General features: G+C 42.9%; 1 protein-coding gene across 1 annotated transcript; it reads left to right on the top strand.

Moving 5' to 3' along the window:
• The first annotated feature begins 428 nt into the window (after nt 1–428).
• On the top strand, nt 429–16,848 carry LOC119732308 (sacsin-like). The gene is made up of 4 exons (XM_038205767.1): nt 429–447; nt 2,019–2,110; nt 2,220–2,478; nt 2,597–16,848. Exons 1-4 carry the CDS (start codon nt 429–431, stop codon nt 15,562–15,564), a joined length of 13,338 nt encoding a protein of 4,445 aa, XP_038061695.1. The 3' UTR covers nt 15,565–16,848.
• The last annotated feature ends 633 nt before the right edge of the window (nt 16,849–17,481 follow it).

The raw sequence follows: 17,481 nt of genomic DNA, 5'->3' as shown, positions 1-17,481 counted from the left end.
TTTTCATACACATATGTGCACGTGGTAGTATTTGATAACAAATAAGAACGATAAGAACATTTCCAAATCAGTTTTTAAAATGTCATAACTTTTGTGTCCCTTACACTTCAAACCATGAACTGTAATTAGGAGACCCACATTGTCAGGAAATTAGTTAGATGTTTCATACCAGATATTTTGGGCAACTAAAATCGTTTGTATATATTTCACTGTTGGTAACACTATGGAAACAAATATCACAGTGTAAAGAGGGACACAAAAATCCATTGGCCCCCACATTTATGGAATCACCCTTATAGTTTGTGTTATTAATTAATCTTTTCGTAACAAACGTCACTTTTACAGACTTGACGTGGAGAAAGAGGGAATAAATCCTACTAAAGTATGCACGTTTGCTACGAGATCATCTAGTGCAGAATTGAAACACAATGTCAGATTCCAGTGATGGTAAGTGCTATTGGTGAAAGGTTTTGTTCAATGACCTGTTTTTATTAAAGACTCCATCATAAATAATATATATTCTCATATAACAGCAACATGAACTAGAGGTTGTATGAACAACCACACGGCGTTGGGCCATGGATAACCGCAGACTTTGCAACACACATCAACTCAAAATATGCATGTTTAAATCTATGTTTTAATTTATCAACATGCCGCCAGAGGGCGCTCTAACATTCGATGACGTCACCTGTAAAATGTTTGTACAGCACTGCCTAGATAGACACTCACATCTTTGAAAGCAAGTTCGCATCTTCTGCCAATTTCAAATAATAAGGCACTTCCGGTTTCGACCGGAAGGAAGGGTCAAGTGATTTTGCACTTAATACCAGAAATGAAGACCGTGCAATATTGTATCGATTGCTATAAAAATCAAAATCAAATCTGTAGCAGTTGATTTTATATTGATTTTCAAAGATTAAATCTAGAAATCTTTGATTGCTTGTAATATGATACTTGATGACGTCATTGTGACGTCATTACCAGAAAGTTCAAGAGCTATTTTAACTGTGCTGTAGTTAGCCAAATCTTGATTATATCTATCACGGTTTTTTATTTAGCAATTTTTGAAGGTTTAAAGGTCTTTTTATTGTAACTTCCGGTCTGATGACGTAATCAATTTTTTTTTCGCGCACAGGTGTTGTCTGCATTATGGTCATTATGTACATTAATTTTGAAGCGATTACCGCAAACTTCGCCACAGACCTCAAGTGAAAATGCGTTTTTCGCGTTTTTTAACCTGCCGCTAGAGGGCGCTCCCCTCTTCATGACGTCACCAATTATTTTTTTTGAAGGTGAATCCAGGCAGACACTTAAATCGTTAAAAGCAAGTTCATATCTTTTTCCACTTTAAAATTATTAGGCACTTCCGGTTTCGACCGAAAGGAAGGATCACGTGATTTTACGCGCACGAGATAAAATGAAAAGCATGTATTATTAAACATGTCGATTCCCGCAAAATTCAAGTTCCGGTCTGTCACGGTTGATTTTATATGGAATTTCAAAGATTAAATTTATTAAATTTTAAAGTGATGTCACGTGACCCGTGATATCGTCACAATGACGTAATTACAAAAAAACACATCTTCAGTAGATTGTGCATTCATGTATTGACAAATGAAGTTCATATATGTGTTCATGTTGACAAACAGTTCTGGAGAAGAATTGTGTCTTGAAGAATAAAAAAAAATAATAATAGTAAACTCTTACAATAACAATAGGTGTTGGGCTCAGGCCCAACACCTAATAATGGTGAATTCTAGCAAAAACAATAGGTGTTGGGCTTAGGCCCAACACCTAACAATGAACCTCAACCACTGTTTTTAAGAGGTTTCTTAGTATCCTTGATATTGGAATAACTGCATCTTGATCACACCAATAATTAACTCGAGTGATGATGATGATTAGATATGGATCCTGAAATAGAATAAATAAATTCCCTTTATAAATTTCCACAAATTGAACTCTTTCGTGTTGGTTATGTCAATTATACTTCAGACTAATTTTTCATGTTGCAGAGGACGGCGATTTTGGGCAGAAGTTGCCACCGCTACACATCTACCTTAAGAGGGTTCTTGACAAATACCCAGAAGGTGGACAGATCTTGAAGGTAGGGATATTCGTCTGTACAAGTGTTATTTATTCACGAGTTTGGTCTTTATGTCAGGAAAAATGATGTTTAAGCTGTCCTGGTTAATAGAGATGTCTGTCAATTTCAGGAGCTTGTACAAAATGCAGATGATGCCGAAGCAAAGAATGTGATTTTCCTTTACGACAAGTCGCAACATCCGAGCCATCAATTGTGGTCTGAGACATTGAAGGACTTCCAAGGACCAGCTCTGTATGCCTACAATGATGCAACCTTTCAGAAGCAAGACTGGTACAACATCCAGCACCCTGAGCAGAGTGGGAAGCTAGAAGATCTTTCCAAGGTTGGGAGGTTCGGCCTGGGGTTCATTTCCGTCTACCATCTTACAGGTTAGCTATGCATGTGTAGGTCTACCCTCCTATATGAAACTTCCTTGTCACCACTGCCTTTCTATACCAATGTTATTGAAGAAGAATTTATCTGGCTTTTGATACTTTCTCCTTACAGACATGCCCTGCATCATTAGTGGAAGCAAAATCGGTTTCTTGGACCCACTAGAGAAGCACTTCATCCATGACACTCACACCAACACAAGATACATAGGCAGACGTGGTAAGAAGTGGAAGATGTCAGCCAATCTTCTGGCTAAATTTCCAAACCAGTTTTCACCTTACCTGATTGACTTGTTTCACTGTAATCACAAAAACTTTGACAGTGGTCATTTAGAGGGTACTATTTTTCGATTTCCATTTCGAACCAGCGAATCACTGATCAGTAAGTCGGTTTTTACCAATGATGAGCGTGTGCGTGACCTTTTTGCGTCATTCCAGAGAGACGCGGAGATCTCTCTGTTGTTCCTCAAACATGTAGAATCAATAACCGTTTATGAAAGAGATTGTTGTTATGTGAATCCTAAACTTATCTGTAAGGTACAGATCCACCAAGAAGATCGCCATCAGCTTCGATTGAACAGAACAACATTCCTGAGCCAGATCCTCTCGAAGCAGGACATTCAAACCATGAACTGTGTACGAATCCAGAAGCAAACTGGATCACAGACAGCTCAAACGACCAGCCGATACATCACCTTGAACACCTTAAAAAACAATAGCACATCCAGACATCTCCAGGAACTGAGCAAAGATGAGGAACTGAAGTTGCTGCCATGGATGGGAATGTCCTTCCGAGTTAGCTCCACGGGAGGTTCAGATGACGAGCAGCAAAGTGGTCGTGTGTTTTGCTTCCTACCACTGCCAGAAAGTGAGGAGACCGGATTGCCAGTCCACGTTCATGGCTACTTTGGTCTTGGCGACAACCGTCGCAGTATCAAGTGGCCAGATCAAGAGTCCCAGCATGACAACAAGGCACTCTGGAACGAGCTCCTCACAAAGGAAGTTTTTCCCGAAGTATACGCAAAGGTTATCCTGTCTGCTATTCAGAAGAGTAATGATCCGTCCGATCCAACGCAGCCGTTAGATGTGTATAGAGCCTGGCCTTCCATCGGGAACATAAAGGCAAATTGGTTAGCAGGAGTCAAAAACTTCTTGCAGCTGGTAGCGAACGAGCCCATCTTCTACACAGAACATAATGGCGGCTACTGGATGAAGCCAACGGACCTGTATGTTGACCCTGAGGGAAGCGCATTGGTTTCAAAAGTGCTAAGAAACAAAGGTTGTCCTGTTACACAGCCTCCAAACCACGTTCTGGAGTCTCTTCGATGGGCAGGTGTGTGTTACCACACGGTTACACCTGCACTCATGAGAATCTGTATCAGAGGGGATCCATTGCAGTTCCTGTCACGAAACGAGAAGTGTAAGCTTCTTACATATGTGACCAACGACACAGTTTGTGATCTGAACAACCTGTTTCTACTTCCTTTGCAGAATGGCGATTTTGTTGCGTTTAGTAACAATGCGCCTAAAGTATACATTGCGACCACAGAGAATCCAAGTTCTCTGATCCTAAATGGGGCGTCAAGATTTGCTGCGAGCGATCTACCATCAGCATTGTTGACCGATCCAAAAACGGAGGCGTACACACAGCTAAAACCTCTTGGCGTTAATGATGTTGCACCTCTGTTGAAAGAGATGCTTCCAAGCACGTGGAGAGGAGGAACAGATGATACCGTGCCATGGACCCCAGGACGAGGCCAACAACCGACAAGGGAGTGGTTTGCGGAGTTTTGGAGATGGTTGGTGAAAACAGACCTTGAGGCGTTCAGAGGTATTCCCCTCATCCCAGTTGCACGCGATAGCATTGCCAGACTACAACAGAATAGGCTAATTTGCCAAGTGCGGGAGGGGGGCTCTTATGGGCGTTATCCTGCACGGTTGTCAGATAACATCTGCTCGTTTCTTGAGTCTATCGGAGCCGTTGTTATACGGGATCTCCCGTCTTATGTAAGTGATCACCCACATGTCAACAGATTTGTTAGTGCTCCAACACCTGAAGGAGTAATGACCATTCTAGAGGCATGCAGCAACAATAACCTCGATGCACAGGTTCAAAGACTGGCTTCAAGCATAAAAGACGATCTACGTGCTCTCCTCGCAAAACTCCAGCACCTAACGACCCGACAAAGTGACATCTTGAAGTCTCTCCCTTTCTTTCTAGGAAGTGATGAGAAATATGTCTCAGTGAAGACATGTCCAAAAGCAGTTCCTGGTGACTTTTTTGGATTACCGGTTAGAGCTTTCAGACGTCGATGCCTTATTCTAGGATCTGACGAGTCGGACAACCTACTGCTACGACTTGATGTTCAAAAGCAATCTGTTGATCAGTTTCTACAAGGAAACGTCCTTCCTGCAGTACAGAAAGGGTTCTACAGTGACGGCGGTTCACTGAAGATCATGAAGTGGGTCTTGGAGCAACCACGATTTGACCATTTGGTGACAGGTCTTAAGTTCATTCCAATTTCTGGATGCAGAGCAAGTCCAAAGGAGCTGTTTGAGCCCTCTGAAACTCTACAGGTGTTGTTTAGAGGCGGCAGTAACAAGTTTCCAGTGGGACAGTATTCCGAAGGAAGACTCCTAAACTACCTGAAACGGATCGGACTCAAATCAGAGGCAAATGTGACACCAGATGATGTTTTAAGGTGTGCAAAAGAGGTTTCCCAAACCACAGGCGGAGCTGATGTTGAAAGGGGATCAGTCCTTTTACAACATATCAACTGCTATCCTGCTATCTTAAGTGAGCAGGTCACGAGCAACATGATATGTAAAGCACTGTTTAAATTTCTTGAAGATCTGTCCTGGGTTCCTTGTGAAGCTTCACCACCTGCAGACTACCCTAAAAAGGCTGGTTGGATTGGAAACTCCCATAAACTCTACTCACCCAGGCAAGTAGGACTTATTGATTCTGCACTGATTCAAGGCTCTGTGCTCCCTCTTGTCGGGTTACATGATGTCAAAAGTGAACTACTGAATGTCTTTGGATGGCAAAAGAATCTTGATTCCAGCAACTACCAACACGTCGAACGGGTAGTTCTTCACCTCAAGAATGTTGCAAACAACTACCAGAATGTTCATGATAATGCGTATAGTGTTGCTCTTACTGTGTCTACGATATATTCCTTCTTTACTGCTGTGGCAAATTTACCATTGAGACACCTTTTTAATAAGCACATGAGTGCTCCACAACCATGGGTGTGGCATGGTTTTGGTTTCACCACTCCTGACAAGATGGCCCTGAGCAACGGCACACTTGGTGTTACTTTGACCCCTCATCTACGCATTGTTCCTCAGGATTATCTTCAGTACAGAAGTTTCCTGAACAGCATGGGTGTCCAGGAGACCTTCCAAGACAGCGCCCTTTGCGAAGTGCTGAAAATTGTCAGTCAAAAGCATGAAGCCAGCTCAGTTTCCAGTCAAGAGGATTACGAGACAGACTTAAATCTTGTTTGCAACATCTTAAGGCACATCGTAAACCATGAAAGATTTGACAACAACATGTCGGGGATCCTCGTTCCATGTAGAAGGCAGAGAGAAGAAAGAAAGCTGCACATGGCATGTTCATCTCAGTGCCTGTATGTTGATGAGGAGAGACTTGCAAGACAAATATTCGAAGAAGGTTTTCAAGACTTCGACAGGCCAATCTGTCATGAGTTAATACCGAACTGGGTTGCCCAGAAATTGGGATTAAAACCACTGAGTCATGTCATTGCTCCCGTTGAAGCAGTACAGTATGGATACGATGTTGCTGGTCCACACGAAACGACAGTGAATGCAATCAAGCGTAATCTTGATATGTATAAGGAAGGGCCTGGCATCTTTAACGAATTGATTCAAAACGCTGACGATGCTGGAGCTACTGAAGTCAAATTCCTTCTAGACTGGCGCGAAAACAAGCACACAGCTCACAACCTACTGGGTGAAGGAATGAAGTCATGTCATGGACCTGCTCTTTGGGCTCACAATGATGGCATTTTCTCAAAAGATGATATTACAAATATCTGCAATATAGCTGCCCAGAGCAAGAAAGATCAGCTTGACAAAGTTGGGAGGTTTGGATTGGGATTCACGTCAGTTTATCACCTGACCGATGTTCCAAGTGTTGTCAGCGGACCGTATGTGCTTATTTGTGATCCCAGAACAACCCATCTAGGATCCCGTGTCAAGCCTTGGCAGCCAGGCATCAAACTTGATCTGACAAATGAAAGCCACAGATGGACGCTTGATTGTTATCCGAACCAGTTTCAACCATACAATGGCATCTTTGGTTGTAAGCTGCCTGAGGCTGCACACTACGAGCACACACTCTTTAGGTTACCACTGCGGACGAAAGCGGAAGCTGATGGCCAACAGCCCAATCAAATTTCTGATTCTGTCTTTGATTCCAGGCAAAGTGTTGAACCGCTTTTAAAGGCTTTGCAGAAATCGGTTTCTACCCTCCTTCTCTTCACTCAGAACGTGGCTTGTGTTACTGTGGAAGAATTTGAATCTGAAAACATCGACGATAGAAAACCTTTGATATCTGTCACTGTTTCACAAGTCAGACAGCTGCCACGTTCAATTACAGTTCCAGCTGATGACTTCAAAACTCAACGCGGAATCCTGAAAGCAACAGCAAAACGTGTGAAAGTCCCAGGCCACAGCGTGCCAGTGCCAGAGACAACTATGCTTGTGAAAATTACTCTGGAAACTTGCGTGTTGGGTGTGGGTACTAACAAGAAACCCAAAGAGAAAGCATACCACTTCATCCTCAGCTCCTGCATGGCAACGGGGAAGCCTCTAGATCTCGCCCTTACCAAAGAGGGCATCAAATCTGGAGTTATGCCATGTGGTGGGGTTGCTGCTCAATTACTAAGAGGGTTGACCCCTGAAACCACCCAGGGCAAGGCCTTTAGCTATCTCCCTCTTGATGTCTCAACCGGTCTACGATTTCATGTCAATGGCAACTTCTTACTACAACCTAATCGCCGCCAGCTGTGGAGCAAACCCTCCTCCGATACGGGAGAATTTGAGACTCGTTGGAATATTTGCTTCATGGAATCGGTCTTGTTGCGTGCTTTTACAAATCTACTAAAAGATCTTCAGATTTTGCAAGAACAAGATGTTGTTGATGCACGCAATTTTCAGTGTTTGTGGCCAAGACGGAGTGAGTCTGAAAGTGACTTTCATCCTTTCGTCAATGCCTTCTACAGGAACATAGGAAGCAGTGTCGATGCCCCTGAAGTATTCTTTGACCAAAGAAAGTGGGTATCAGTGCATCAATGCTTCTTCACTGATTGGACACTGACAGATCCCGACGAACTGAGAAGAAGCATCAAAACCGTACTAAACAAGCATCAGGACCCAAAAAGATATGTGGAGCTGGAAAGAGATATAGTTGACAGCATAAGACAAGCAGACGCTCAAGAGGCTTTCGACTACAACACCTTCAACATCCAGCGATTTTTGTCTGAGGTATTCTTTCCAATGTTGGAGAATTACCCTGAAGACATCGAGTCTATTCACAGAAACAAGATCGTTCTTCATATGTTGGATCTTCGTCTTGGAGAAAGAAAACTGGAAGATTATGATAAATTACTGAAGGCTACAGAGTGTATACCGACTTCCCCAGAAGGCGAAGACTTGGCAAGACCTCGGGATTTGGTGAATCCTGAATCACCAGTTGGATCACTGTATAGCGAGACTGACTGCCGGTTTCCACATGGGGAGCTGTATCGTAAACAAGAACGTCTTCTGTCTTTATCCCAGCTAGGGATGGCTTCGCTTGACTTATCTTGGGATGATATATGTGAGAGAGCACAATCTTTGTCACATAGTGACAATATTGACCAGAGGTGCATAACTCTTCTAAAGCTGATAGATGAAAAGCTCAGAAGGTCTGACAAGCCAACAGCCGATCAAACTAGACGAATCCGACAAGCAGCTTTCCTTCCAGTCCTGAAGAAGCCCCCAGGCTATCCTATTGATTGGTTTCAGTCTGACGACGAGTTTATGCCAGCAGCCATGCTTCATACACGAGAACACAAGAACCTTCTTGGTTCAGCTCGACCACTCTTGGACGAGAACAGATTGGGGTCAGAGGCAATGAGTGACACGGTCAAAACCTTTCTTGGATTTACGGGAAAACAAGTTGCAGTCGGTGATGTCATTGTACAGCTTGGTATTCTAATTGATAGAGCACCCAAGATTGCCTATCAAACATCTGCTATGGTTCACAGCATATATTCATACCTCCAGAGCACATTCTGTACGGAGTCTCTAAACGGTGATGTTACTATCAATGAAGAGCATCGTGATGTTGTTGACCAGCTTTCTTCGATGAGATTCGTCTTCTGTGATGGTCAATTCAGAGAGTGTAGGCAGCTTGCTTTTCTCTACGAAGGCAAAAATGGACCATATCTGTACAAAGTTTCCCATGACCTCATTCAGTTCAGCAACCTGTTGCGGATTTGCGATGTAAGAGATCAATTTCAGGTGGATGACTTCCGCCAAACTCTCCAGCTTCTGAAGGACACATATGGCGAGAAACCTCTGAATCAATCTGACCTGAAAAACGCGACGTCAATGTTGTCAGAGGTTGTATCCATGTTGGCAGGAAAGCATGGAAAACACGCTGGAGGTAGCCAAGAAAACAGCTTACAAACAGGCTTAATCTATGTCCCAGATAAATGTGGGGTTTTGCGTTTACCCGACGAGCTGACATATAACGACATGGAATGGGAGGAAAGTCGTGCTGAAGAAAAGTACACACATCCATCTATACCATCCCAGGATGCTAAGGGTTTGGGTATAATCACGCGAAGGGAGAAGTGCATTGATAGCTGGTCACTATTGCAGGGATTTGCAACAGATTTCGGCCAGAGTGAAGAACTAACGGATCGTCTGAAAAACATACTGAGGTCGTATCCCAATGTTTCTGATGTATTCAAAGAGCTTCTTCAAAATGCTGATGATGCAGGATCAACAGAAATACACTTTGTTTATGATCCACGTCATCATGAAGCAAAGAAGGTCATATGTGATTCCTGGGCTGCCGTAGGAGAACTTCCATCGCTCTGTGTGTATAATGACAAGCCATTCACTGAAGCAGACATCAAAGGCATTCAAAGGGTAGGCGTTGGAGGAAAGAGAGACGACATTGCAACAACTGGGAAATTTGGAATCGGTTTCAATGCAGTTTACCACCTGACTGATTGTCCCAGTTTCCTTAGCAACAGTGACACCCTTTGTGTGTTTGATCCGCTTTTGATGTTCTCTCCAGCGACGCGGAATACGTCACCCGGGATAAAATTACCGACACACGATGGATTCAAAAAGAAATTCCCTGACATGTGGAAAGGATATCTGGAGGATATACCTTTCTTTAATGGAAAGGGGGGAACAGTTTTTCGATTTCCACTTAGAAAGCAGCCGTCAGTGCTTTCCCGAGAGACTTACTTTCCAATGAGAGTAGAGGAATTGCTTGGTGACTTCAAGAAGGTGTCACAGGAAGCTCTTCTTTTCCTTAACAACATCAAATCGATAAGTGTTTCGTGCATTGATGAACACACCAACAAACTGACAACAGAGTACTGCATCAGTGCAAAATTGTCACAAAACGAAGAACGACGTGCAAGGTTCACGGAGCACCTCAAGCGTTTCACAGACAACCCCAGTGAGAAAGTAGAGCCCATGTCCCATGTATACACCCTCGTGACAAGTGACTCGCTTGGCATTGAACAAACATGGCTCATTTCTCAGAGGCTCGGATTTAAAGGTTCTCTCCCTGAATTTCATTCGGTGTCAAGAGCTTTTAGTTTAAAGAGGCCTCTTCCACGAGCTGGAGTAGCGGCTCTCCTCAAGGACAGCAGAATGAAGATGGCACCAAGTCAGATGCACAAACAGCCGTGCAAAGCTTACTGCTTTCTCCCACTGCCGGTTTACACCGGATTACCAGTGCATGTGAATGGGACGTTTGAGTTAGATTCGGCAAGAAAGAATCTTGCAAAATGCGATGATTATGCGAAATCAGGTACTTCTGACGAAAGAGGTCTCATCCATAGATGGAACCGAATACTAGTGGAATATGTACTTACGCCAGCCTATGCTAAATTAATCGAGCAAGCGGGACCAATAGTACTTGGGGGAGCTGATGTCAAGTCTTTGAAACAGCACCTTTGTCGGTATGATGACCTTTTTCCAAAGCATTTAAAGATGTACCATGGAGAGTGGGAACTCCTAGCAAAAGCGACACTCCAGTACATCGGTAAGGAAAACTTGAAGGTTTTACCTGTTGTACATCAAACCGAAGATGCTGTCACAACCACCTGGCATCATCCAAACAGTGATGGCAGTCTTGCTTTCACGGATAACTTCAATGCCGCATCGCCCGAAGCAGGTGTGAACTTAGTGAGAGATGATACAGCACGTGAGTTAATACGCTCTTTTTTACTGAGGGTCAACTTTAACCTACTGGCCAGCTCCCCTGACGTATGTTTGGCGTTTCAAGCTTGTGGTGTTGAAGCAAAGTTTGTTAATCCAAAGTCAGTAGTTCAACATGTTTCATCTGGATCTCACCAAGTGGCACAGGCCCTCCCTGCTCCTTTGGAGACAACCGAATTCAAGAACATCAAGACTCTACGTACTGTGTTTGAGTACTGCCTTGAAGGTATCAGAAATCCAGCTGAGTTGAATGGCTTACCCATCCGTCTAACATCTGATGGCATGCTGCGTGAGTTTTCAACATGTGATGGTTCATATGTGACAGACCACTCTAGGCTGCTACCATGTCTGAAGGATATATTCCTTCACAGCGGGCTTGTTTCATCTTGCATTGCTTGGTTCGAGAGGAAAGGGAATTCCATGGCAGCTTATAGCAGTGGAGTGTTTAAACAATTTACCATCACTGAGCTGGCTAAATATCTTGGGAAGTATCTGCCCGAGAGGTGGCAGGGTTGCACACAACACGTGGAATGGACGCCAGACAGAAAAGGCCATCCCTCCAAGACGTGGCTTGGACACCTCTGGGCATTTATCTGCAGTGAGACATTGAAGGGGGGCTCGCTGGATTCCATCAACCACTGGCCAATATTTCCAACTACGTCCGGTAAACTGGTGCCCCCTTCTTTATCTAAAACAGTGTTACTCCTGCAAAACAGTACAGTTGGACTTGGGATGCAGACAGTCTGTGCTTTGCGTAAACTTGGTCTCCCAGAAATCGCAACATTAGCCATGTGCGAGCTCAAACCAACGTATAAAACTGGTAAGTTAGCACTAGTGTCACACGCTCCACCGGGACTAGACAAATTCCTGGAAAAACACTTGGCTTTGCCAAAATCACGGCAGGCTGTCACAAGTGTTATCAATTATGTGTTTGAGACAGGTGGGGTTATTGGTGATCTAACACTCGCAGAGAGCAACACCCTTCTTCAGTATTTTCAGGAGGATGAAAATCTATCACGGGACAGCATCAGAACTGTCAAAAGACTCCCGGTTTTCAGACTTCTTGAAGAAGAGAAGACCACTGACCTTCACCACTTCGATCATTACCACACAGCAGAAGGCAACGGAATGTTGATGGTTGAAGCCAAGACCTGGATGGACAACATGAGCTGTGTTATTCTTGAGCCCAATCGTAGCTTGGTTTGGATCTACAAACAGCTTGGAATAACTCCAATCACACAAGCTGACATGTACCTCACGTACATACTTCCCAGTTTCCAAGTGCTTAGCCAAAATGCTAGATTGGAGCATTTCAAATTCATCATAAACAACGTCATACATGAGGCTCATGAACAGAAGGGAAAGGAAATTCTGAAGCAGCTCTCTCACATTCCGTTCATTCCAGATGAAACAGGTATTCTGCGACATGCAAGCTTCTTCTACGACGGTGCCAATCGTGTCTTCAACGCTATGATCGACCCAATCAAGTTGTTGCCTGAATCCATGGGAAACTTGAAACATTTGCTGGAGAAGATTGGTTTTCATTCAAGAGTAACCCAAGACTACTTCCTTCAGTTTGCACGCGACGTAGAAAAGAGGGCTGTTAAAGTTAAAGACAAGGAAAAATGGGAGAAATTGTGTGTCATCTCTCGTATTCTGATAAATGAACTTGACATGAACAGTGAGCTCCGTGATCCAGACTTCCTAAAGACCATCGCTACAATCAAGTTCGTTCCATCCGTCGTAATTAAGTCTGAACTGCTACAAATCCACCCTTCCTTGTCTTCAACCGGCAATAACAACAACCAAGCGCCTGCATTCATTGCATACAAAGGATCGATGTCTGATGCCAATTTAAAGCTAACTTGGACAGCGTGTATGGTATTACCGCGAGAGGCTGTACCGACAAATTACATCATAGGAAACGGTGTAACTGTTCATAGCTGTCTTGGTATTGAAACGTCTCCAATTGCTGACAAAGTTATTTTGCATACACAAAACATTTGTGGACAGATGGAGAAATGGAATGCGATTCACAAGGAAGACATGCTGCCAGCAGGACAGAGAGAGACGTTGAAAGAAGTCATGGGCAAGATTCTGGGATACTTGAAAGATCTAAACATGGCTGAGCATGGTGGGGACATTAAACGTCGGTTGAAGTGCACTCCAGTATGTCTTGTGGAAGAAGGGCGTGTATTGGTGAGAGCGGATCAGCTGGTGTTTAAAATGGACCAAGATCTTGAGCCCTCTTTGCGCCCGTATTTGTACAAAGCACCACGAGAATTGGCACAGTTTGATACTATCCTTAGACTGCTTGGAGCCCAGGAGTCATGTTCCTTGGACCAGCTGGCAGGAGTATTGGCGTCAATGAAAGTGGAATGTGGTCGTGAACGTCTAGATCCCAACGAAAAAAATAAAGCCGTGAGTGCTGTTCGGACAATTTTCCGACTGTTACGCAATGAGAGGGATCAATCAAAGTTTTCTGTGTCCGAGCTTTATTTACCTAATGCAGAATACTTTTTGAGGAGGTCAACAGATCTGTACTATGCTGATCCAAACCAAATGGAGCATTTTAATCTTGCATCCACAGACAGAGAATTCATCCTTCCCTTTACGCAATGCGGATTTGGGCTTCAGGAGGAAATGCGTCTCGTTCAATTTCTGCCAGAGTTTCTCCGACCTAAGAATCTTGGGAATGAGATAAATGAGAAGCCGTTAGACACCAATGAAGACTGCCCCGCTGGACAGCATTGTGATTATCTGGAAGGCGTCAAGCGTAAGGTGAAATCAGAGGAGATGACTCGAGTCTTGCTGAGACTTACACAACACCAACTAAAAAACAATCCACCGAGTGCCGACATTAAAGAGCGCATTACGCAACTCCAGCAATTTGACAAGTTCGTCTGCAAAGCCGAATTGAAACTTGGCTTATACGACAATGATGGACAAAAGATTGCAGAGCAACAGCACTCGCGGAGCGCGTATTTCGAAAAACGGATGGGCATAATATACCTGGAACACTCTTCACTATCTCAGGAGAAGAGTTTGACTTTTGGGCAAATTGCAAAATGTTGCAATGTCCTCCTAGGAGGTCTACTAGATTCTGAACATCAAAGTCTCTGTGCGGATGCTTTGGACTGTCAAAATCTTGCGGAGATGAATACAATTCTTTCCAAGTCTGACATATCTGAGTACGACACCACAACACCAGATGTTGAACCAGACGAGCACAGACCGGGAACTCTAATACCTAGAGATATTTATCACCTCCTTGATCACGATCCCTACAATCGTTTCCTCGTTGGTGACATAGTAGGTTATGAAAGAGACATTGACGACGCAGACCAGTTACAGTACGATGACAACGACGACCTTGCATTTGACACGGGTGATAGGGTACCGTCAGAAACACCGGCGGATGGTGCTACTGAGAAAATATATGCAACAATCCTTGAGCAGATTGACAAGAGTGATGAGACAGTCAACTTATCTAAACGATTCAAAATTGACATCGGAGAAAAGGATCCCATCATTGTTAAAGTGACAACACTTTATAAATTCCTACGACCAAAGAAACAACCAGACATGACAGTCGTTCCTTTCACCGGAGAACCCACATCTGATGTTCCATCTGCGGCAGATGTTGAACAAGCTCTTCCAGAAGACATGCAGGAAATCGAAGAGCAGATTAAGAAGGAGGTTGACGAAGTATTTAGAATGCCGCTGGAGGAACGTAAAAAAGTTTTGTACCGTCTCTATCGCAAGTGGCATCCCGATAAGAATCCAGGCCAGCAGGAACGTGCCAGTCAGGCATTCCAATTCCTCAAACAGGAAATAGAAAGGCATGAGAGGGATGATGAGTCCAGCCAGCGGTGCTCTGATCAGTATTCCAACTGGGAATCAGATGTCGATAGGGACAGGGAGGAAGCCAGAAAATATCAAGAGAAGTATTACCGAAGTCAGTCTAGCGCCAGATCGTACAGATCAGAAGGCAACTTTGTGCCGCCGTCCTTCACCGGCGCCAGATCAAACAGATCATATGGTAACTTTGTACCGCCGTCCTTTACCGGCGCCAGATCAAACAGATCAGAAGGTTACTTTGTGCCGCCGTCCTTTACCGGCGCCAAATCAAACAGATCATATGGCAACTTTGTTCCACCGTCCTTTACCAGAGAGACCCCAGATCTACGACAAGCACGGCTATGGTTCCGTCAGGCCAAGGAACACCTTAAGGTTGCAGAGCAGACGAGCCAACATGAACCAGTTCCGACTCAGTGGATAGCCTTCCAGTTACATCAGGCCGCAGAAACTGCTCTTAAAGCTGCTCAGTACAGTCTGGACGGACATCCAGACATAAACAGTAACGATCTAATATCTCTAGCAAGAACAGTTTGCCGGCACAGGGACGTCATTTCTGTTCGAGTGTTTGAAGTAACACTTGAACTCGTTCGTCGGAATTGCGACTTCACTAAACCTCGCTACCCACAGAGGAACTCAAAGACAAGTGGGCAGGAATACAGTCATTTCAGCACAGCGGACGTTTTGGAGAAGTGTAAAGAACTACTGAACCTTGTCCAAGAGATAATCGGTATCAGGTTGTTTTAGACATGATGCAAATAGGCAAAAAGCTGCATTCGTTTAAGAAAATAACTGAATAAATGGCTCGAAGGGCCTAGATGTCGTGTGTAGTTTGTGCGCTTCATTTTGACTATGCTGAATTTCTGTATAAATTCTATTATAGTATGTTCACGTGCCTTCGATTGATAAGCCTTAGTCGGAGATAACCGAGTCATCAGGAGACACTGGGGCGCTGCACTTGATGTACTGACGTCAAAAACGTCAATTTCTTATTTTCTCATCTGTTTTATACGCACTGAGATAATACAATTACGTATAAGAAGCTGATGCTACTTTAAAATAAATCTTGACGTTGTCAGAAGTTGCTCGAAGACTCCTATGCCTGATTCTGTCTTGTTCCTTGTTCATAGCCAAGTAACAGTTAAATTGTTGAAAGAGACACCCGTGAGCTTGTTAATTGTAGATGCTTTTTTGTTTGTTTACGGTTACATAGACAAGAGGTAGGATTAAGGTGTTTGTAAATAAGCTGTACTCGATTTGGAAATTCACATAGAAAAAAATCGAGCGCAAGGGTTTATATGTGCTTTGTATTTGTAACAATATATGTAGGACATTTGTTAAGCGCAAAGTACTTGGTATAAAATTACCAAAAAAACACATTTCTCATGATTAGCAAGGTCATCAAATACTTGTACAATAATTTAAATACCACCCATATACTGCATACATGTATGCATGTACAAAGATATACAATTTGTTGTGTGGATTCCACACCCTTGAAAGACAATGTTGTGCATTTGATAAAATAACTCATGCTACAACAAGAGTTTCTAGTGGAAGGCAAAATATTTAGTTTTGCAATCGTATTGCTTTGGAGAGATAGCAGAAGCGTTGTATTACATTTAGTTTTGAAAAGGTATCCAGCTTAGTTTAGATACCGAGAAGAGTTTGTTTTAGTGTCTTAAGTTTGAGTGATAGCCAACTGTTACGATATTTTTTGTGTGTTGAAATTGTGGCGGTTCCAATTATTGGTGTGATAATTATGATGTTCAAGTTGATGTGTTGGTCAAAATATGACAGACGCGTCGCTTTGAATCATTACATTTTTCCATATTTATCATACTCTGATATTGAGAGATTTATAGCTTGAGGAATAGTGTACAGCTTCAAAAGGTTATGCTATGCTTAGCCGCCACACACATGAAATATGTTACGATGTTTTTAGATGTAAGAATTGTTTTATCTCAAACTGTCATGGTAGTAAAACATATATGTTGATAAATTGATATGAAATGTTGGGGGAAAGACATTGAGAAAAAAAAGATATTTTTGGGGGGTGGGGTTTTTTTTTGTAGCGGGACTAATCATTCGTGTGATAAAGCATAAAATGGTCAGGTTTATGTGTTGGCCAAAATATGGCAGATGCGTCGTTTTGTATCAATACTTTTTTCGCATATGTATTATACTATGATATATGGCTAAAGGAAAAGTCTGCAGCTTCAAAAGAAAATAAAATTATACTGTGCTTTGCTGCCACACACTTGAAATATGTTTAGAAATAATGTAGATCGTAGTTCAGTTGTACGTTGGAGTTAATGGAAGGTGTGTTTGGTATTAATTTAGCTATTAGTTCGACCTCAATATATGCATTAACGGGATTATACCCCAAATAATTGACGTTATACCCTTACGTCATAAACGTAGGGAAATGTCTTGCGTTCGATTTGAATTTCATTATATGCATTTATATTTGAGATAAAGATTGATCAGTCATGTTCGAGTTTCATTAAGCATTTCCCTTTACGATGCTTCTGGTTTTAAGATTGGTTTAACTTTTTTCATCAACTGTTGAAGTAAAACATATATGTATGAAGTTTCATGATTATCCATTTTATCGCACACGATTGAGACATACGTAGAAGAGAATAGTTTTATTGTGAATTT

This window comes from Patiria miniata, unplaced genomic scaffold (genome assembly GCF_015706575.1).
Source record: "Patiria miniata isolate m_02_andy unplaced genomic scaffold, ASM1570657v1 HiC_scaffold_24, whole genome shotgun sequence".
Taxonomy (NCBI): domain Eukaryota; kingdom Metazoa; phylum Echinodermata; class Asteroidea; order Valvatida; family Asterinidae; genus Patiria; species Patiria miniata.
The sequence above is the reverse complement of the archived record's forward strand: the minus strand, read 5'-3'. Positions and strand labels throughout refer to the sequence as shown.

Excerpts from the sequence above, each read along its gene's own strand:
- LOC119732308 (XM_038205767.1), top strand. Across the intron at positions 2,111-2,219 it reads AAGGTGGACAGATCTTGAAG|GAGCTTGTACAAAATGCAGA; the intron begins GTAGGGATATTC and ends TGTCAATTTCAG. Across the intron at positions 2,479-2,596 it reads TTCCGTCTACCATCTTACAG|ACATGCCCTGCATCATTAGT; the intron begins GTTAGCTATGCA and ends TTCTCCTTACAG.